This window comes from Myotis daubentonii, chromosome 14, assembly GCF_963259705.1.
Source record: "Myotis daubentonii chromosome 14, mMyoDau2.1, whole genome shotgun sequence".
Lineage (NCBI taxonomy): Eukaryota > Metazoa > Chordata > Mammalia > Chiroptera > Vespertilionidae > Myotis > Myotis daubentonii.
In genome coordinates, this window is record NC_081853.1 from 25732211 (window position 1) to 25754695 (window position 22485).

Consider the following 22485-nt stretch of genomic DNA (forward strand, 5'->3'; position numbering starts at 1 on the left):
CCAGTGGTTGCCAACCTTTCGGGACCACCTGTTGGCGACCGCTGGGTTAGAAGGCTCCGGTTCAATTCCAGCTCTGCTAAGGAACCTCAGTCTCTGAGCCTATTTCCCCAGTGTTCAGAGGGGAGTGAGGCCTCCTCACAGAGGCCAGGGGGAGTTGTTCATTCATTCAACAAATATTTTTATTGAGCACGTACTGTGGACTGCAATCTCAGAATGCAGCAAAGAGCAGGCTGGGCCAGCCCTGTGTTCTAGAGAGTCAGTGAGAGGACAAATAGGACTCGTGCTGATAGTGATAAGTAGTGAATAGAAAATGGATGGGGGTGGGGTGGGGCCTGGTGTGTAGACTTGGGGTGTGGGTGCTCTCCAAGGATGTGAGCTATGAGTTGAGACCTGAGTGAGATTCAGAAGAGGATCACACTTTTCCCAACACTCACTGGTCACTGACAGGCACCAGAGTGGGAAACTGAGGCACAGGGAAGGAAGGAGATGGGGCTGCGCCCTGGCTGTGTGGCTGCAGAGCCTCAGTCTGGATGAAAGGGAAGGTCTAAAGGGGCCGTGCCCAATGAGGGAGGACCGTGAAGCCTAAGTGGTGGGGTCCGAAGGTCCACGAGGCAGGCCCCGGTGGGAAAGCACCCGGGCTTATCCTGCAGTCGGGTGTGGCTCCCTGAGGTCTCCATGCCTTATGGATACAGCAGTGTGAGGGGAGGAATGAACTTCCCAGGCTCCCCTGGGGACACAGAGCCAGTGACATCCATCCCCTGCCCTTGGGGCCACCACTGCTGCCCCAGGCTTGTGTGACTTGGTCGATGCACATTTGTGGCTGGACAAGCACCCTGCGTGCCGGCACTCCCAGCTACCCCCTTTATTCCTAGGAGGTGTCATCGCATTCCTGTCACAGATGAAGGGAGCCTATCAATATCAGGCCTCCATTTGGTCCCAAAGCTCGTCCTGCTATTCCGGGACCCACCCTTGTGGGGTTCCATGGTATCCAAAGCCCACTGTCCTAGCCCAGGCTGACCAGAGTCGCCAGACATGCCTGTGTGCCACAGTATCCAACCAGTCCTGTTTCCAGGCTCTGCCTCCCCTTCACACTGGAGTCCCCAGGAGGCCAGGACTGCACCTGCGTCGCTCACGGCAATGATCTGGTGCCTAGCACAGGGCTTGGTACACGGTCTGCCTCCTGGATGCAAGGCCTTGCTTCAGCGTCCCCGAGAGCCTTTGCCCCCTCCCCCTTCAGTCAACCTCTTCCCTGTCCCCTTCTCCATCTTTACTCCCTCCTGTCCCTGGGGGTATTTGTGTCACCTTTCTGTCCCTGAGATCTGCCCAAGCCACTGCCCACTGCCCTCCAGATCAAGCCAGGTTCCTCAGCTTGGTATCAGAACTGGCCCCAGCCCATGTGCAGCCACAGCCCAGATGGGCCTCAGGCCTCTGCCCAGCCTTTGTCTTCAGTGTGTGCTATCTTCCCAACTTGGCAACTTGGCAAAGTGCTCCCCTCCCTCAAAGACCCAAACATCGCCTCCCTGGACACCTCTGCCAAGCAGGCGTCTCCCCTCTCTGTGCCGGGGTCTGTTCTTCCCACATCAGGGTCCTCCTCAGCCTGTAGCTCCTCCTTTCTCAATCTTTGTTTCCCCAATGACCTGACACAGATGTTTGATAAACAAGTGAGTGAATGAATTCCCATTCAGTTGAGTTCCTGGGCTATGCCAGGCTGCACATCTGGCAGGATGTGACCTCTGCCCTCATGAAGCTCAAAATCTGGCGAGATGGGCTAGTGTCAGTGTCCAGCACCTGGATGAGCCAGGAGGTCATTGGGTGGGGAAGGAGGACAGGGGCTGAGTGAGGGCATGAGAGACTGGGAGAATAACCAGAGCCCCTGCCCACTGGGAGCTCACGGTCCAGTCGGCGGGAGACAAAGTCAGCTCACACCAAGCCAGAGAGGAATGGGCTGGGAGTCTGAGGTCCCAATGTCAGGCCAAGGCCATCAGGCTGAGATGGGCAGAGATTCCTGGGGGACGGAAGAGTGGGGGCAGGTATCCTGTCCTCCTGTCCTTCCCCAGAGTCCCCAGCACCTCCCCACCCCAACCCCAGGCTTCCACCTGGAGTCACCTTGGCCCCCCTTGGGAAGCCAATTAGGCCCCCAGTTTCCCTTCCACAAATAGTTATCGAGCACCTACTCTGGGATTAATATGATTAATAACGCCCTCAATCTCCCAGGTGCTGATTCAGCCAGGAGCTTAGGGAGGGGAGGTCACTTTATAAGGGTCTGGGGGGGTCAGGACCTGGAGTTGTCCAGCCGGAGCCCTGTGTGGCCAAGCTCAGGCCCCAGCAGCATTCTTGGGTCAGAGCTGCCCCCGGGGCCGCCACAGGGACCTCGGCCATGAACGGCACGGAGGGCCCCAACTTCTATGTGCCCTTCTCCAACAAGACGGGCGTGGTGCGCAGCCCCTTCGAGTACCCGCAGTACTACCTGGCCGAGCCCTGGCAGTTCTCCATGCTGGCTGCCTACATGTTTCTGCTGATCGTGCTCGGGTTCCCCATCAACTTCCTCACGCTCTACGTCACCGTCCAGCACAAGAAGCTGCGCACGCCCCTCAACTACATCCTGCTCAACCTGGCCGTGGCCAACCTCTTCATGGTCTTTGGAGGCTTCACCACCACCCTCTACACCTCCATGCACGGATACTTCGTCTTCGGGGCCACGGGATGCAATCTGGAGGGCTTCTTTGCCACGCTGGGCGGTATGAGTTGTGGTGTGGATGGGCAGGGGGTACAGGAGCCAGGGGCCTGGAGGTGTCTGGGGACAGTTCCAGGCTTAGGGATGAGGGTTACGAGGCCTCCTGCCCTCTGCAATCATTGGCATCATCTAAAGTTCTCGCTTAGTCAACACACACTTTGGTGATGATGAGCTAGGCACTGTTTAATCTCACCTGGAGTGGTGCCATTGTCTTGGTTTACAGCAAGGAAACAGTCTGAGAAGTCCAGGGCCTTGAGGGGTCACGTCTCGGCAGCAGTCACTTTGCAGCAGGGGCAAAGCTGTGTTTCAAGCCCACTTCCGTGGGCCCCGCAAGCACGTTCAGTTCCCCTCAGAACAGATGCCCTGGGTCAGACCCATGCCAGGCACTGGGGAGAGAGATGGACAAGATAGGCCCTGTGCTCAGGGCTCCCCGCTCAGGGCGGGGCGCAGATTCTCCGTCCTCCAGCCATTGGGCTTTACCTGCGCTGAGCCATGGGCTAAGTCCCTCCCCAACCCACCTCCTGCCTCTCTGCCACGCACGAATGCTTTTTATGTTGAGGAGCTCATCTGCTTCTGAAAAACCCTCCCATAGGGAGGCATGAGACCTGTGTGGTCTGTAGCTTTGGAAGATGCTTTTAAATGTTTCTTTGATTGGAAAACCCACAGGAATGCTGCAGAGACAATAGATCCCACTTAGCTGATGAGAAAACTGAGGCATGGAGAGGGGAAGACCCATTTAAGGATGTGCAGGGCAGTGACCAGACCCTAGGTCTCCTGGCTCAGATCCAGGAACTTCCCTGGCCCTGCCCCTGCCCCCGGAACATAACACCAACCAGGAGGACTGCTCTGCTGCCTGTCTTCTCACCCTATTGTGTCCAGGCGCTGCCTCAGCCCTATTCCCCGGAATCTCTGGCTATCACTGGGTGTCAACTTCAGTGACCACAGATCATTCCGTCTCACGCCAGAAGGCAGGGGCAAGACAGGCAGACACTTCTCCGCAGGGTCAGTCCCAATTTACAACCATGGTCCTGGAATAGTTACTAGTGTTCCCTTTCACTCTCAGAAATGGCCCAGTTTGGTTGATAAACTCTATGACCCTCCTCCCTGAATTTCTGTGGTGATGTGCAGCACGATGTCTGAACTCCATCATTATTTCCTCCTTGGTCCTCTGAGCCAAACATTATCTTCCTGGCTCCTGAGAGAGGGTCGCACATGCCCAGGTTCTTTTGTCTCCTAGAGGGGAAGGGCCACTGCTCCAGAGGGAGGAAGGACTTCCAACTCTGGTTCCCCTGCCTCGTCAACGCCTCTCAACAGGGACTCAGCCTGTTGCCCCAGGAGGGACACATTCTCCTGTAAAAACTCCCTGCAGGGCTTCCAGTCCACCCCTGATCCCTAATCTGATCTCGGTGTCCCTCATGAACCCAGAGCTCTAACTGAACTAAACTAAGGGTTACTCCACTCCACGGCATACCAGCCCCTCTGCCCTGCACCCCTTCCCAATTCTCGATGTCTAACCCCGCTCCACCCTGAGGCCTCATGCCAGGCCTGCCCCAGGTTGCCTTCCTAGCTACCTCCTTAGATAGACAGTGGAGCCCAGGCAAGAAGCATGCTGACCCACAGCTGACTGCCTTGCAGGTGAAATCGCCCTGTGGTCCCTGGTGGTCCTGGCCATCGAGCGGTACGTGGTGGTCTGCAAGCCCATGAGCAACTTCCGCTTTGGGGAGAACCACGCCATCATGGGCCTCGCCTTCACGTGGGTCATGGCACTGGCCTGCGCTGCACCCCCACTAGCCGGCTGGTCCAGGTAATGGCACTGGGCAGAAGGGATGGGTCTCCAGGGGTCTTCTTATGGTCCCCCAGACACACTCAACCCTGGGGCTGTCTGGTTCCAGGCACTGGGCTGGTAACTTTTCTGGGATTGGGGTTTAGGGCAGGGGAAGAAAGGATCAGACCCTAATGTTGCTATGGGGCTGGTCCCACCTCCTGAGTCCCCATCTTAAGGAGAATCCAAAAAGTCCAACCCTTCACCTTGGCTGTGCCCCTAATCCTCCACTAAGCCAGGGCCAGATTCCAATCCTCTTTGGTCCAGTGCCCTGTGGGCCGCTTCCTTTGACCTTGGGCCTCAGCACCTGGGGAGACAGCCTTCCTAGTGCAGGTGGTGACACTGTCGCCCCTGGGACCCAGGTCCTGTGCAGTCTGCAGGTCATTGTCTCCAAAGGGGGCTGAGATGAGAGATGTGGAAAAGGGGAGGCAGTTTGGGAAATTTGGCTGGTGACTGTGAGTGTCCAGAGGCTTCGCGTTCCCTGCTTCCAGGAAATTCCCTCTCTTCCCTTTCCTCCTCAGTCTCTATAAAAACTCCCCGCAGGGCTCCCAGTCCAATCATGACCCCTAATCTGAGGTCATTTTCTGCCCATTGCTGAATTCCAGCCCATATCCTCCCACCCCCTCTCCCACCCCCCGCCTCCAGCCTCTTTCTCTGTCTGGTCCAGTTACATCCTCGTAAGCACAGCCAACAGACACACCATGTTTTCTGAGGTCAGTGCAGTATCACCGTCCTCTAGAATCATTGAAAAAAATTCTAACCACATGCCCCAGAGGCCTGTCATTCCCCCTCTCCTCTTTTGTGCAAATATCTCTTAGTTACCCTGTATGCCCATCTTTGGGCTAGCCAATACTCTCATCCTGTTATTCAGTAAGACCCCGGGTTGTACTATCTCAAATACAGAGGTGAGCAGTATTTCCCTCCCCCCACCAACCTCTGCCTTGCATAGCCTGAGGCCTGGCTCCACTGCCATGGGACGGTGGGTCCGGGAGAAACCCTGCACAGGCCAGTGGTCTGCACAAGCCAGGGGAGAGACCAGCAGGCCTGGGTCGTGTCCCAGTAACACAGCCACCACACAAACAGTGAAACAACACTGTTTTCACACGGCGCATTTGAGCCCCTTCTTTCAATTGATTTGATTCTCATAGTCTCACGGCCAAGCAGACATTTTATTATCTCCATTTTACAGAGGGAAAGTGAGGCCCAGAGCAAGGCCAGCCACACGGCAGGTCACCCGGCCAGCTGGCGCCTGTTCCCAAGTTCCTCATATGTGGGTCTCCATTATGCCCCCTCCTGTCCCGTTCTCCACCGGCCACCAGGTACATCCCAGAGGGCATGCAGTGCTCGTGTGGGATTGACTACTACACGCTCAAACCGGAGGTCAACAACGAGTCCTTCGTCATCTACATGTTCGTGGTCCACTTCACCATCCCCATGATTGTCATCTTCTTCTGCTACGGACAGCTGGTCTTCACAGTGAAGGAGGTATGGTCCTGTGCTGGGTGCTGGGGACACACGCACTGAATGGGTGGAGCCCAGCCCCTGGCCCCGAGTTGCTGCAGTCTGCACACCAGGCCCTGTGTCCCTGCAGGCGGCTGCCCAGCAGCAGGAGTCAGCCACCACCCAGAAGGCCGAGAAGGAAGTCACGCGCATGGTCATCATCATGGTCGTTGCGTTCCTGATCTGTTGGCTGCCCTACGCCAGCGTGGCATTCTACATCTTTACCCACCAGGGCTCTAACTTTGGCCCTGTCTTCATGACCATCCCGGCATTCTTCGCCAAGTCATCCTCCATCTACAACCCGGTCATCTATATCATGATGAACAAGCAGGTGCCAGGTGGCGGGGCAGGGGGGTCCAGGCCCCCAAGCCGCAGGCACTGCCTGTGGAAGACAGGCCACATCCTTGACTGGGTCTCAGTCTTCCCATCTGCAAAATAGGACTGGGGGTTGGTCTCCCTCAGGGCACCAGAGGCATCTAGGAGGAATGCAGAGTCCTGGCCCCGCCCAGACCTGCATTTCTAACAAATCCTCTGGGTGATTCTGGGGTTGGCTCAAGGCAAATGGTTCTGAAGGCCCGCTTTAACAGTAAAGTGGTCAAAATCCCAAGCCTGTGAATGGGATGGTACCAGTCTCCATCAAGGAAAAAAAAGAGCTAAAAAATCTTATTCTGACAGATAAAAGGATAAAGCAGTCCTTAACATAGACCAGTAGTTTCTCTGCAGAATCCATGATCCAGTGGGGAGAATGTGTTCTCGAGTCAGGCATATTGGATCCAAATCGCAGCTCTGCTACTTTCTAGCAGTGTGACCTTGGGCAATGCACCACTTCCATTCTCTGGGCCCAGGTTTTCCATCCATAGAAGGGGCAAAATCCCAAACTCTTGGGTTAAATGAGATAATTTACAGACTGCCCTTGGCACACAGAGGGCATCACGGAATGTCATTAGTGACAAACCCCTTGTGTTTAGTCCCGGGCATCTCTGGGTGGGGTCACATATGTTTAGTAAATTCCCTCCAGAGAGCCAGATCTGACCTGGGAGTGAAGGCTGTGAGGGGCAGAGCAGGAAGGAGTTATAGGCAAATCTTGCCAACCACACCAGTTTGCTACACACACTTTGAGTGGACCCTGACTCTGACTCATGCCCCTTGCCTTCCAGTTCCGGAACTGCATGCTCACCACCCTCTGCTGTGGCAAGAACCCACTGGGTGATGACGAAGCATCCACCACTGCCTCCAAGACGGAGACCAGCCAGGTGGCACCAGCCTAAGCCCAGCCAAGGACTCGCCACCGACTGTAGGAGTCTCCCGTCCCCCAACACCCACCCCCAGCAACAGCTCTCCGCCAGGATCTGTGCCTGTCAGACCAGGTCGCACAGGCTCCATGAGTTAAAAAAAATTAACGAGGCTCTCCACCCGTCACGAGGATGGCTTGATCTGGAGTCCTGAGTTCCCAGGGGCCAGTCGGATCTGCACCCTCCTTCCCACAACTCATCTCTCAGGAACAGAAGAAATCTTGCTGTCTGGAAACGTGTCCCAGCTTAGGGATAAGTATCTAGCAGAGTGGGGCACACAGTAGGTGCTAAATAAATGATAGATGGAGGGAGGAAGGAATGAATGGGGGAATGAATGAAGAGCTGGACAGGCAGGCAGAGTATATCTAGCCTCTGAAAACCACCTCAGCAGCAGCAGTTTCATGGCTGACAACCTTGAGCAATTGTTTTCCTCCCTGGGCCTCACCTGCTTTCCCTGTGAAATGGGAATCCTGAGTCACTGGTCCTGCCATTCATGGCTGCTGTGAAGATCAAATGAGGTGTGCATGCAAGTGTGTGTGTGTGTGTGTGTGTGTGTGTGTGTGTTAAAGCACTTTGTAAAGGAGCTGTACAGATTATAGTTAATGTTATGAATAACATCAATTATTGTAATTAATTAATTGCTATTATCATCTCCTCTTCATAGGGACCATTTTGAGATTGGACAGACCCCCAGTATCTAGCCTCAGCAGGTTTTTTTTTTTTTTTTTTTTTTAATTAGCCAGGCGTCAAGGCCAGACCAGATCTGGGCGTTGGGCTGCAGGTAGGGACAGTAGAGTGAATGTAGAATGCAGTCATCAGACCTGACGAAACAACATTGGACTGGAGTCTGGGACCAAGGTCTGGAGTCTCACCTCTGACCTGGATCCCTGGCCCAGTGCCTCCCCTCCCCAGTGCAGCCTGTGAAGAGACAGGCCCTTATCTCAGCTCTGGAAACCATGTGCTCTCCTACCCAGCACTCGGGCCACAGCATATCTGGCCCAGGATGGAGCTCCTAGAAGCCATGCTCACCTGCCCACATTTAATAAAGAGCTGAGTCTCCAATGTCACCCTTGTCTTGAAGAGCATAGAAACAAAGAGTGGGAAATTGACTTGGGCCCACCTTCCCTGGGGATGTTCACAGGTCCCAGATCCCAACTCCCTTGCTGATGAGCCCATCTTTGGCAGCTCCAGTCCATTCTCCATTCTGGAGAGTCCTTGCTGTGAAGCTGGGGCATCAGAATTGAGCTGCCTCAGTAACTGACCCCTCCTTCTTCACATAACCAGAGCTGGAAGCTCTAGCTCTCCCCAGTCCTGCCTGGAGACTAAGCAAATTGGGGCATTAAAAGCTCAGCTCCTGTACGTGGTGTTAATGGTGGTGGTTTTTTTCTGCAGGATGGATTGAAACTGGGCAGCATCCACCTGGTCCCTGACCCTGGATGCCTGGATTGGGCAACCAGCAGAGCCTCCTGGGGGTGTGGGGGCTGGGGGAGGAGGGTGGAGGAAAGCACACAAATGGGAAAAGTCCAAACTTTGGAGTCACAGAGACTCAGGTGACCTGTGAAACTGCAAGCAAGTTTTGTCACCTCTCTGAGTCTCTATCTGCAAAAGAGAATGTTAAAACAGACCTTGAGGGGATTAGATGAGATAATAGACTACAGTGGCCAGTCTGCACTGTGGGAGATTATAGACATTACTGGGGCCTCAGCTCAGAGTTCACCTTGCTGGGCATTCCATCTGCAAGGGAAACAGGATGGAGGTATAGCTCCCAAGAGTTACCCTCATCCTCAAGGTGGGAAAGGGTGGCAGGAGCCTGAGATGGAGAGATCCCTAGTGCCATGGTGGGGCTGGGGCAGGTAATAGTTGGGACCTCTATCCTTGTCCCTCTTTACTCTGTCTCCTTGGGTGATGTCAGTCAGGATTCTTTTGGCTGCAAGTGACCAGAAATTCCCATTAGGGCTGAAAGTAAAGGGAAAAAATTATTGGTTCCCATACACGAAAAGCCCAGGACTTTAGGAACAGTTGCTCAGATTATGTTATCGGGCTTCTGTGTCTCTTCTGGCTACACTTTTCTCTGTGTTGGCTTCATGCATAGGCTGACTGTTCCAAGAGGAGGGCAGAAATGGCAGCCAGTTGTTTCAGGCCCAGCAAGCCCTGCAGAAAGTGAGCTTCTCTTTCCTATCAGTTCCAGCAAATTTCCCAGGTAAGGCCCTCATTGGCCAAGCCTAGGTCACCTGATTGCCCCTGCAGCCCAATATTAAGCCCACATAAACCAGATGGTCTGAGAGAGGGGACAGAAAGGTGCCCAAAGGAAACTTGGGGGGGTGGTATCAGAAGGAAGAGGGTGGGAGGCAGGGTGGGCAGAGACACAGAGGCCCAAAGAGGACGGACTCGAAGTCGCTGATACTTGGCTAGATCAGGCCCCCTTCCCACACTGGGACACAAGTTGGTCCTGCAGGTTACTCTCCATGTCAGGTGCTGTGTTGGGCCAGGCATGGCAGTGGGAGGGACAGTGGCATTTCAGCTGCCCTGCCTTGCAGGCTGCCCTGTCCCCTTACTCCCCCACCCCACTTCACTTATTCTGAAGAGTGCTATGTTTGTCTGAGCCTCACATCCAGAGGAAAAAATTACTCTAAAATCAGAACATTCTGCGGTTTTTCCTGGTAGAGAGGAAAGCCTCTTTATTTCTTTAATTTACAACTGATTTGACAGCTATGTATGGGGCACTTGCATAGGAAGGCAAAGAGCTGCTGACTTAGCCTGAGAAGAGGGTATTATCCACCTCATCTCTCGGCTCCTTGCAGCCCACAGGTTTATGGATCGCCTGTTGTATACAATCACGTCTCAGGTTTATGGATCGCCTGTTGTATACAATCACGTCTCCGCTCAACCCAATCTAAGGAAGCGGATCCTAGGCCAGGACATGCCAGGGGCTCCAGAGATAGGTCGGACGGACCAAGTCTCTGGGCTGTGACCTGGCCAGCCTCAGGCCACAGAGCCCTCTCATCTGTGATCCTGGTGATCCTGCCTCCGGGAGGAGATTGTGTGAACCCCACCCCAGCCCTCGAGGCAGCAGGGCCCAATGGCAGCCGGTCCCCCTGTCCCCAGTAGGGTGCATTCCCGACACCCCAAGGTTCCCCCAGGGAGATGGTGGGTGTCCTTTCCAGCAGTGCGACTTTGGACCAAATCTCTGAACCTCAGTAGGCCGTAGGCTCCTCAGAGTTAAAGGGGAGAATTGTCCCAGTTGGTAGATTTGTCTAAAGGGATAAATAGATATAAAAGATGCAGTGCATAGTAGACATTCAATACATGTGAGTTCCCTTCCCAGAGACGTAAACCAAGTTCAAAGGAGCAGCCCCTGTGGTGGTCGAGATAGGCATTGAAGAGATTAAAATAACAGAGGGGTTTCAGGAAAAGGGGAAGCAAGAGCTAACTCCTCCAATACTCATTCCCTTCCTTTCTTTTAGTAATGTCACCCCAAGTTCTAGCTGGCTCCTTGCCACCTAGCACCAGGCTGCATCTCCCAGCTTCCCTTGCCCTGCAGTGGCATGACATCAAGGTCTGGCCAATGGAGTATAATCAGAAGTGACGTTTGCAATCTCTGGGTCTCACATTTCAGAGAATTGAGGTGTCCTCCACTTCCCCCTTTCCTGTCTGAAGGCAGGAGTGTAGTCATGACGACCAGAGTGGCAGCAGCTCTCTTGGATCAGGAGGTAGAATCTGTGGGCAGAGACCAACAGAGCCGCAAGGAAGGTCTCCCAGCTGCCCTACCAGCCCTGCACAGTGTATTCTCGAAGAGTTTTGTGAGAAATGGTCTCATGGCTTCTGGTCTGAGCCAGTGTTACTTTGGAGTCACAGCTGGTTTCCTAACTGACACCGAGCTTCCAGGTTGCAGCTCAGGGTCTGGACTCACGGAGATCTGGCGCAGGCCTCTCTGAACTTTGCTTCTTCATGTGTAAATAAAGTAGTGGCTATAAAATATTAACATAGGTATTGAACCTGGCAGCTACTTCTATTTCTACCCTGCCCTCTCTGCATTTATTGACCTAAAGTCACAGATATCCTGACGCTACAGAATCTAGAGTTACACAAAACAGACACCCTATCAGTACTTCAGAAAGTTGAGAGCTGTCGCCTTCAGAACTATCAGCTCTCGTGCAGGCAGGCCCTGTTCAATGCTGCAAGATGCTAAAACATATTTTCGGCAAAACTTAAACTCCATACGAGCCTCCGTGCCAGAGTCACATCAGCACACCAAGCGGCCGCTCCGCTCGGGCGGCTCAGCCTCAGTGACCATTTCCCTGTGAAAGGCAGTCCTCGGGAGAATTTTCAGATCACACAGCACATTTCAGAACTTCTTCACTCCAAAAGCAAACCTCTATCCTGGCACAGCCGGGGGCAGGGTTTCGGATTAAGCTTGTGGGAATGTTTGTACTGCTGAGTCTTTTTCTATTTCTCAATTCTTGGAAATTCCACGTGATTAAAACTGCTGCCCCCGTTTGCGCCAGCTTCCATATGCTTCCTTGCCTCGTATCTTCTCCTGCTCTGGCATGGTTCCCACACTTGGTTTTTCAGGCCTTCCTGCACTGAGCCAAACTGGGCTCTGACACCCGGGCTTCTACAGCAATGGGTGCTGAGCACCTATTGTGTGCCAGGCGCTGTGCTGGGTACCAAGGATACCACCAGGAACAAGGCAGACATAGCCCTGTTCCCTCCCCTTCAATACTCCCCCCACCACCACCACCAAGCTCAAGGGCTAGTGCAGGAGACAGGTAAGGCAGAGTTGTAACTCAGGATGCTGGAGTTTCCCAGACAGCAAGTTCAGGGACTGCTGGGCAACCAGAGGAGGGGCCCTTAACCTCCTAGAGAGGGGAGGGGTTTTCTGAGGAAGTGGCATCTACACTGAGGCCAAAAGGATGAGTAGGAATCAGTCCAGAGAAGGTAGGAGGGGGTAAGGAAGATTCTTCTAGGCAGATTGTATCAGTTAGCTTATGCTGCATGACAAACAGCTCCTACGCCACATGGCGTAAAACAACACACTATTATATTGTTGCTTGCAACTCTGTGGGTCAGCTGGGCAGTTTTGCTTGTCCAGACTAAACTTGGTTGATCTTCACTAGGCAGATTCAAGTATGTGTGATTAATTGGAGGGTTGATTAGTTGGTTGGCTGATGGCTGGGTGATAGGTGTATGAGCTTCTCTGCATCCATCAAGCTGGTCAGGGCTTGTTCATATGCCAATGGGATTAGCATCACATCACTTCCACCACATTCTGTTGGTTAAAGAAAGTCACAAAGGCCAGCACAGATTTAAGGAGTATGGGAGGACCTGCAAAGTTACATTGCAAATTATATGGACAGGGGTAAAAAACTGGGGCATTTCTACATCAATCTAACACACACACAGAGGAAACACAGCGCAAAGCCCTGATCTCAGCACCTAGCCCAAGAGCAACTGTGTGGCAGGTCTGTGGGGCAAGAAGGCTCCAAAAGCCAGACTGAAGAGGTCAAACTTTCAGCCCGGGAGTGGGGAGCCATGAAGAGTGCTAGGCAGGGGGGTGACATCTGATTTCACTATAGGGCACTTTGATGCCCCCTGCTTCCTCCTGGCAATAGAGAGTCCCTGGGGAAATTCCAAAAATAGACTACAGAGAGAAAATTTAAAATCTGTTTTAAACCCACCCCTTCCAAATCCTATGCCATCCTCAGAGGCAATCCCTGCTATTACCTTGGTATAAATTCTTTCAAACATTTTGTGCCTTCAGCACGCACGCGCGCGCGCGCGCACACACACACACACACACACACACACACACACAGTTCTGTCTTCTCAGAAGTGAAGAGTATATTCCTCAGATATATTCTGGCTCCTTCATTTTCACTGCTCTGTACTGCTCCACCATCCTCCTGATGAGCATTTAGGCTGCTTTGAGGTTTTGCTAAGATTGCAGTAAGCGCCCTTGTATATAACGTAAGAATTTCTCTGATTTATACCTAGAGGGACACGGTGGGATGTGGCATGAGTCCATCTTTAGTTTTGTAAAATGCTCCTAAATCGCTTTCTAAAGCGGCTCCGACTTACCCTCCTAATGGTTACGCCTTTCTGCATGTCCTGGGCACTCAGCATCGATAGACGTTTACGTATTTGTTATTCCACTGGGTGAGAAATACCACCGCACCTCTGTTGTGACCCACCTCATCACTTTAAGTGGCTGAGAGTATTCTACAGTAAGGGAGCCATTTAGCCAGGCCCCAAGTGATTCACTTGGGAGTCAGTTCTATTTTACTCCCCCCCCCCAACTAATGCACTTCTAGGGCAGAGAAAGGGAGTTGCTGGGCTTAAGGGAAAACCTTGTCAAAGTTGGCCGCACCCCAATGTACACCCCTGGCAGGGGCAGCGAGAGCCTCTGCATCCAGCTCCCTGCCTCTTTGCCAACACTTTGTCTTCAATTTTTGTCATTTTTATGGGAAAATAATATCTCATCATTGTTTCAATTTGAATTTTCAGAATGCCAAGGAGGTTGAGGATATTTTTCTGTGTTTATAAACCGTTTTGGTGAATTGCCTATTTATATTTTTGTCCACTTTCCCAATGGCCATTGTTAATTTTTATAGACTTTTGCTAAGCAATTTTTTTTATTTTAAAATTGCTCTTTAATTCCATAAAGATTTCTTTCTATTTTTTAAATATCTTTATTGATTTTAGAGAGAGGAAGGGAGAGGGGTAGAGAGATAGAAACGTCGGTGAGAGTGAAACATTGATCGGCTGCCTCCTGCATGCCCCCAGCCAGGGATGGAGCCCATAACCCAGACATGTGCCCTGATTGGGAATCGAATTGGTGACCTCTTGGTTCATGGGTGGGTGACCAACCACTGAGCAACACCAGCTGGGGAAAGATTTCTTTCTTAAAAAGTAAATAAAGGCCCTCGCCGGTTGCTCAGTGGTTAGATCATTGGCCCACGGACTGAAGGGTCTTGGGTTCAATTCTGTACTTTGGTCCTTGCCCCGTCAGGATGTGTGCAGGAGGCAACCAATTGCTGTGTGTCTCTCACATCATTGTTTCTCTCTTTGTCTCCTCCTCCCTTACACTCTCTCAAAATAAAATGAAATAAATAAAATAAAATAAATTTTAAAAATAAGAGTGGCCACAGGTTGATCCAGGTGTGTCTGCTTCAGGCAATACCTATTCGTTGGCCTCCATCTGCCATTTCTTGAGAAACCGAGGCAAGCAGCAGCCAGGGAACAGGGTTGGACACCTGGGCAGTAGGATTGGAGGCCCCGCCTACACAACCCAGCTGTGCCCAGTTCCCCATCAGCAGCTCCAGCCCCTGGTGGGCAGAGATCAGGAGGGAACAAGGGTCTCAGCCCCATCATTTCACCAGCGGGGCTGACACTCAGAGAAGCCAATAACTCCTCCAAGTTCACACAGGGGTGGATGACTAAGCTGGGGTGTCGGTGCCCCCGGCAGGGTTACAGTGCCCCATCCTAGCCCTCCTGCCCCATCAGGATCTCAGAGCCTCCCAGCCCAATCAGGGGCTAATTGGAGTCACAGGGCCAGGCCGCTGGTATATAAGACAAGCAGGCTGGCTGGCAGCCTCATCTCTGCGTCTGTGTCAGCCTTCAATGGCTCCCGGGAGCTTGGCCTCCAGTGACACCTTGATCTCCTCAGCCTCGCTAACCTCCATGACCTCCACCTCCGAGTGGTCTGGGACTCTCAAGCCAGGTGAGTAAAGGGAGGCAGCTCCTTCCTCTTTCCCTGGGTCCTGGGTGTCCCAGACCGTCTCCCCCCCCCCCCCCCCCCCCCGCCACCCTCCAGCCTGGCCCCTGCACCCACCATAGAGGCGCTCAGTTCAACTGCCCCTTTGTCAGATGCCAGCGGTGGCAGGAGCCAGGCAGGACCTGAGAGCTGAGGCTGCCTGGCTCAGGGAAGCGGGCAGAGCAGGCCTCCCCAGCTGGAGCCCGTTTCTTTTCAGGGGAGCGCTGGTGGCCCCCTGCAGCTAGTTGAAGGGACGAGAGCAGCAAGTATTTGATGCAGGGCTGGGCTTTGGATTTAGGGCCGCATCTCAGTTTCCAATAAACAACGCTTCGGGGTTTCTCAGGTACCAGGCCCACTGAGACAGACCTAGTTCATTCCCTGCAGTAGCTCCCAGCTTGACGGGCAAACCTGCCTCGTTAGTAGATGCCATTTGATGATGTGGCATGGGCATTCACTGTGGCACCCAGAGGGCTGTGGGAGCCCAGGGAAGTCGCCTAACTCATGCTGGGAGGGCAGGGAAGGTTTCCTGGAGGAGGTGACCCCTGAAGGGAGGACAAATCTCACCCCGAGGAGAGAGGGTGGGGCAGGGGAATCTTTCCGAGTTTTTGCAAAGGCTCCTTTGGAGGAGAGGGGCTTCCAGGTGCCTCGAGAGCACAGGGAAGAGCTGCTCAGTCTGGCTGGGAAGTCAGGGCAGGTGTTCAAATCACAGTGCCCTTTGAGCCGGAAAGGATGAGTGAGCTGCCCGGGTGACTGCGGAGGAAGGCCAGCCCCACAGAAGGAACAGCATAGGCAAAGGCCCGGAGGTGGGAGTGCTGGCCGAGCATTTGGGGAGTTGCAAGTTTTCCCTCTGGCTAGGGGCAGAGTTGGGGAGAACACCTGTGAGGGTGGGTGGGGCCAATCAGACTGGGCCTCCCAGGCTGTGGTCAGGTGTGTCTGCCCTTAGACTGAAGGTAATGTGCAGGTGAGGGATGTGAGATGCAGTGAGGAGAAAGGATTGGAAGGGAAATAAGGCAGCAGGAAGGAGGCAAGGGCCCTGGGGTGGGGGTTGGGGGCGGGTGAGGGAGAAGAGAGGCCAGAATGGACGGGGAGAAGCCTAGGGGGAGGGGTGGAGTGGGTATGGTGGTGAAGGGGAGGGGAAGTCCAGGGTGTCCCCTGAGTTCTTGTTGGGTGTCTGGGAGGTATGGGGGGAGGTGCCGTTCCGGGAGGTGTGACTCTGGACATTGCAGTATTGAAGAGCTGCCCAATGAGGAGCTGAATCCCGCTGGAGGTCTGGGGAGGGAGGAGACTCGGGCGTGGCTCCCTGGGCCCGGGCGTGGTTTGGAAGAGGCAGGAGAGGGGACACTAAGGTACCTGTCAGCCCAGGCCAGGCTGAGGACCCCATTGGAAGCCGTTGAGCACTGCAGCGGGGAGGGCTCCGGCCTCCTTAAAGGCTCCCATTCCTGCTGTCCAGATGGGAAGACTGAGGCCCCGGGGAGGAGGGTAAAACTCCCAAGGTCTGGGGTGACTGACCTAGGACTTCACCAATTCACAGGCTTTGGCCCCAAAATGAATATTCCCAGACACTGGGCTCTTCCTCGCCAGGAGACAGCAGTGTTCCAAATGGATTAGGTCTCTACAATTTTGCTCAAGATCTAGAGTTTTTTGGGTGTTTTTTTCTACTTTAAAATGTGTTTTAAAATATATATTTTAGCCAGTTGGTTCCTTTCTGAGGTCTTTAATTTTTGCAAGTTGATTAGAAAGCAACATTTCTAATCACCTAATATTTAAATCAGGTTTTCTATTTAAACTTTTAAAAAATTATTGTTTAAAGTGTTACTTATGTCTCCTTTTCCCCCAATTGACCCCCCTATTTAAACCACTCTTATTACTGACAACTTCTCACACTTTCTCCCTGCTCAGCCCTTGATGCTACTCTTTTTGCAGCTTTTCTTTATAAAAGCTCATTGAGATATGTCAACGATTCACACAGCATACAGTTCACCCATTTAAAGTGTACAATGGCTTTTAGTACATGCACAGCCATGGATCCATTTCCACAGTCGATTTTAGAACATTTTCATCACCTTAAAAGAAAACCTGCACCTACTTGCAGTCACTCCCATCCCCACCCCACACCTCCAGCCCCTGGCAATCCCTAATCTACTTTCTGTTCCTATGATTTGCCTGTTCAGAACAGCTCATATACATGAAATGATACACAGTGGTTTTTGTGTGACTTCTTTCACTCAGTATAGTGTTTGCAAGGAAGCACTTTGCTCCTTCTTTTGGTTGGGCGGTATTCCATTTTATTACTATCACATTTTGTTTATCCACCCATTAGTTTATGGACATATGCGTTGTTTCTACTTTTGTGCGATTATAAATAACACTGCTGTGAACATTGTGTGTAAAAATGTTTGTGTGGACATATGTTTTCATTTCTCTCGGGTATATATTTAGCAGTGGAGTTCTTTTGTGACTTTTTATTATGAAAACTTTCAAACGAACATAAAAGTAGACCGAGTGGCAGTGACGCCCACCCCCACCCCACCTCCAGCACCCATCATCCAACCTCAGCAGTCATTAGTGATGGCTACTCTTGTTTCTTGTACTGGGCTATTTCGAGGCCAGTGCCAGAGCTACCATTTCATCTGTAAACACTAATACAGTGGGGCCTTGACTTACCAGTTTAATTCGTTCCGAGACCGAGCTCGTTAACTCAAATTACTCTGTCAACTCAATGCAAAAAATCTGCCGAGAGACAGCTGGTATCTCAAAAAACTCGTTAGTAGGGACACTCGTAAGTCAAGGCTCCACTGTATCTTTAAAAAATAAGAACCTCTTACAAGATAATTCCAATACCATTAGCAGACCCGAAACAATATCATCCTTAACAGCATCAGATATTCCCGGTATTCACGTCTAGCTAGTTGCCTTTCCTCCCCTCCCCACTCTACCCCCCCTTCCCCGCTGGCTCGTTCAAATCATGTTCTGAGTCTGAGCAAGGACACCACCTGGCATTTAGTTGAAGGTTTCTCCAGAATCTCTCATCTCTGGGGACCACTCCCCCTTTTGTCTCCCTCCTGGTGGATGTGTAGACGAAGCGGGGCTCTGTGTCATGCCAGGTCCTCAGTCTGCGTTTTGCTGGTTTCATCCCTGTGGCCCTTTCACAGAGCAGTGTGTCCTGTCCTTGGGGTGCTCACAGGCATTGACTGGGGGTATATTTGATGCCCCGGGCCCTTTGCCCACCCACCGTGGGGCCTGGCTGGTGCCCGGTGTGTGTGTCACCCGGCATGCTTATGGTCCGTTGGGCCTGAAGGTGGTTTGGGCTCTGGGTGATGTCCTGCTGTCCACCCGCAGGCCCACTCCAACATGCCGTCCCACCACCACGCCGCAACCCCCCGATGCTGCGCATGGTGCTGGAGGCGCTGCAGGCGGGCGAGCAGCGCCGGGGCACCTCGGTGATGGCCATCAAGCTGTACATCCTGCAGAAGTACCCTACGGTGGACGCCATCCGGCTCAAGTACCTGCTGAAGCGGGCCCTGGACACGGGCATGCAGCGCGGCCTCCTCATCAGGCCCGTCAACTCCAGGGCCAGGGGGGCCACTGGCAGCTTCAAGGTGAGCCTGCTGGGGGCCGGGGGCCACGGGGGGATGGCGACTCGGCCAGCGCTTAAGCTTCAGGTCCAGCTCCCTCTTCCTGACTGTGTGCTGGTCCCCCGTCAGAGGCCTGTCTCCCTCTCTTCTCTCCTTTTTCCTGTGTGTCTCAGAGACCCCCTCTTCTCCAGGAAGGCTGGCGTGTGGGCCCGGTCGGAGCCCCTACACAGCTCTGGTCACCCTGCTGTGCCCACCTTCATCCCTGTCGGGTGTGTTCAGTGACCAGGGACCCCCTCCCCTGTGTTCCCTTCTGCCCACGACCCTTTCCTGGAACTCCTCTCCACCAACGAGGACCCTGGGTCACAGGGCCAGACGTACTCCCCATGCTCTCTGGCTCCAAACCAAGGCTGGCACCTGCCTGAGCACCACATCCTCCTCTTTCAAAGGGGAGGGTTCCCCACAGGGTCAGAGTTGTTGCCAACGTGAACCCCAGCATCAGGACTACCAGCTGCCACCGGGGAAATCTCAGGGACCCAGGCATGGGTCTGCCTGGGCCTTGCTGCGCCCTGGCAGGTAGCAGTTGCTCTGACAGTTGCCTTGGAACGTTCTCCACCTGCTGCGTTCCAGTCTCTGTGGTGATGGTGGCCGAGCGCAGGAAGTCCCCTCCCTGTAGAACTCCTGGACGTGCGCCACGGCTCGGACAGCCATGGCAAGACCTGGGCCTGGGTGGGGTGAGGGAGAAGAGAGGGTGCTGGAGTACCCGTGGCCGGGTTAGGCTGCAGGGCCTGGGAGCTAATCGGGAAAGTGGGCTGCGGGCCGTGCTAGGGCAGTGGTCGGCAAACTCATTAGTCAACAGAGCCAAATATCAACAGTACTTCTTCAAAATAGACTCGCCCAGGCCGAAAACCGACTTCTGCGCATGGGCCACGGAGTTTCAATCGCACTGTACGCGCGCCCGCACGTGGTATTTTGGTGGGAGAGCCACACTCAAGAGGCCAAAGAGCCGCATGTGGCTCCTGAGCCGCAGTTTGCCGACCACGGGACTAGGGCACTCATAGACTTAGGGATGCGTGTGTGCTGGGAGTTGGGGTTGTTTCTGGTCTGGGTGGGAACTGGGGAACCGGGAGGGCTTGGGGGTAAGGGGGCAACATTGTCACAAGGAGACTCTAGAAGGCAAGGACCACGTTTTTGCCAGGGGCCCTTGCGTCCCCTGAGGCGCACACCCACTCCGACAGCTCCCTTGTAAGGACGGAAGACTGAAGTTAGTTGGGGCCGAGAAGACCCTGCCAAGATGCACAGCTGGGGGGCTGGGGGAGCTGTAAACGCTGGGCCCTGTGACCGTGAAGTCCATGTTCCACTGGCGGGCATAGCGGGCAAGGCGGGAGTTCAGAGACATGGCGGTGTGCGATGGGGAGGCTTTGTTGGGGAGTGGGAGGGCGAGTCGGAGCCAGTCCATGGAAGGGGTGGGCAGGGAGGATGCCAAAGGAGGTTCACAGCTTAGCCTCTCAGAGGATGGAGCGGGGCTCACAGTGTGCACCACTTGCTCCCAGTAGCCTGGCTTTGAGGCTTCCAGATGCGGGGGTGGGGTGGGGAGGGGGGCTCAGGAAGCAGGAGGAGCAGCTTGGGTGAGTCTGGGAGACGCGGGCCCCCAGCTCCTAAATGGCAGCAGCCCCGCCTCAGTGCAGAGAAAGGACTGAATGCGTTCCCGGCGGCAGGCAGTTGGCAGGTGGCTGTGTGTCTTCTCCCCGTGCCCTGACCCCCTCCTTCGTCTTCCCTCTTTGAATGGGACCTTCCTCCCTGAGCTTGATGTTGGGAGTAGGGACATGAGCCCCCAGAACCTCAGCTCTCAACCCCACCCCATTCTCTCCTTTGCCAGTTAGTTCCCAAGCAAAAGAAAAAAATCCAGCCCAGGAAGACAGCCACCGTGTCGGCCCCCCGGCGACCTGGTGAGGCCAAGGAGGAGGCCCCCAAGAAAGATGGCCAGACCAAGGGCGAAGAGGCAAGAGGGGGCAAGGCCAGGAAGGCCCCCCAACAGCCAGACAAGGCCAGAGAGGCCCCTCCTGGTGCCAGCGGGCCCCCTGGGAAGTTAAAAATTAAAGGCAAGAAGGACAGCCAAGGTAGGTGTGTAAGAGGCGAGAGGAGGGTGTGGGCAGCCACTGGGTGTAAGGATGGAGAGGCTGGTTCTGGGGAGGAGATTTCCTTTCTGGTCCATGTGCCCTGAGCATCAGGCTCAACCTGGACAGACGGGACTCATGAAAGCTGATTTGGGGAGGGGGCGGGGGGGAGCCTGACTCGGCTCTAAGAGGAGTCAGGGAAGGCTTCCTGGAGCAGGTGTCCCAGGCAGAAAAGCAGCCTAAGCAAAGGCCTGGAGAAATGAAGGTAAAGCATTTGAGGACGTGAAAATGGTTCTGTGTGCAATTGGGTGGGGGGTATAGGGGGGCAGCCGCAGGGGGAGGCTGGGGAGGGCAGCCCGGAGTCTGGACTTTATCTGGAGAACAATGGAAAGACTCTGAACAGGGAGCAGCTAGGGTCTAGGCCGCCATGTGGGAGATGGACTAAAGACTAGATCAGCGGTTCTCAACCTGTGGGTCGCGACCCCTCTGGGGGTCGAACAACCCTTTCACAGGGGTCGCCTAAGACCATCGGAAAACACATATTTAATTACATATTGTTTCTGTGATTAATCACTATGCTTTAATTATGTTCAATTTGTAACAATGAAAAATATATCCTGCATATCAGATATTTACATTACGATTCATAACAGTAGCAGCATTACAGTTATGAAGTAGCCACGAAAATAATTTTATGGTCGGGGGTCACCACAACATGAGGAACTGTATCCAAGGGTCGCGGCATCAGGAAGGTTGAGAACCACTGGACTAGAGGCTGATAAGCCTGTCAGGCCCTTGTTGTGGGTGGGCGCAGAGCATTGGGGTCAGAGCGAGGGTGAGAGTGAGGGGCTCTCATCCTCCGACTCCTTAGGGAGACACTGTCGTTCCCAGTTTGCAGACCAGGGCAGCCAGGCTCTGGGCTAAACCACCTGCCCCAAGCCGGTCAGTGGCAGAGTGAGGAGTGGGGCCCAGGCAGGACCAGGGCTCTGGAGCCCCCGAGCCCCCCTGCCCACCAGCAGCTCCTCCTGAGGGTCCTTCCCCCCTGCCCTCCCCGTTTCCAGCAGATGCCAAGGCCCACAGGAAAACCAAGGCTGGGACTCGGAGCTCCAAACCCACGGTCCCCAAGGTAGGTGCCTGTGTGGCTCCCGGGTCTGGGCTGCTCCCTGCACGGGCCGGAGTTTGGGCCCCTCCCCCGCCCCTGGAAGTCAGCTGGGGAGGGGGTCACTTGTTTTCCTACAAAGCCCAGTGCCCCTCTCCTCCTCCGGGCCCTCCAGCGCCCGAGGACCACCATCCCCGTTTCACAGGTAAGACAGTCTTAGGGAGGTGAGGCCTCTTGGCCAGAGCCGCCCAGAGCTGGGATTTCACCCGCGCGCTGGCGGCTCTGCGCTGTGTGCCCCACCTCACCGGCTTTGTGGCCTTGCTCCTTGGTGTGCTCTCTTACAGAGTGAAAATGGTGTGACTTCCCCGGCCAGAAAGAAGACAGGGAACAAGGCCCTTAAAGAGGCCACTGCCCAGGGGGCCAGGAAAGGGGCGAAAGCCAAAGCTGCGGCTGCTCCTAAGGACAGCGAGTCCAAGATGGTGCCTGAACCACTGACCAGGAAGACAGAGGTCCCCAGGGGCCCAAGAAGGCCTGGCATGTCCACCGCGGCCTCATCATCCAAAGAGACCAGGGTGAAGGCAGAAGCCAAGAGCTAG

General features: G+C 54.1%; 2 protein-coding genes across 2 annotated transcripts; both read left to right on the plus strand.

Moving 5' to 3' along the window:
* The first annotated feature begins 2274 nt into the window (after positions 1 to 2274).
* Positions 2275 to 8707, plus strand: RHO (rhodopsin). The gene is made up of 5 exons (XM_059663661.1): positions 2275 to 2738; positions 4370 to 4538; positions 5876 to 6041; positions 6148 to 6387; positions 7214 to 8707. Exons 1-5 carry the CDS (start codon positions 2378 to 2380, stop codon positions 7322 to 7324), a joined length of 1047 nt encoding a protein of 348 aa, XP_059519644.1. The 5' UTR covers positions 2275 to 2377; the 3' UTR covers positions 7325 to 8707.
* A 6102-nt stretch (positions 8708 to 14809) lies between these two features.
* On the plus strand, positions 14810 to 22485 carry LOC132215448 (histone H1.8). Its single transcript, XM_059663662.1, has 5 exons — positions 14810 to 15068; positions 18441 to 18700; positions 20553 to 20793; positions 21852 to 21916; positions 22234 to 22485. Exons 1-5 carry the CDS (start codon positions 14969 to 14971, stop codon positions 22483 to 22485), a joined length of 918 nt encoding a protein of 305 aa, XP_059519645.1. The 5' UTR covers positions 14810 to 14968.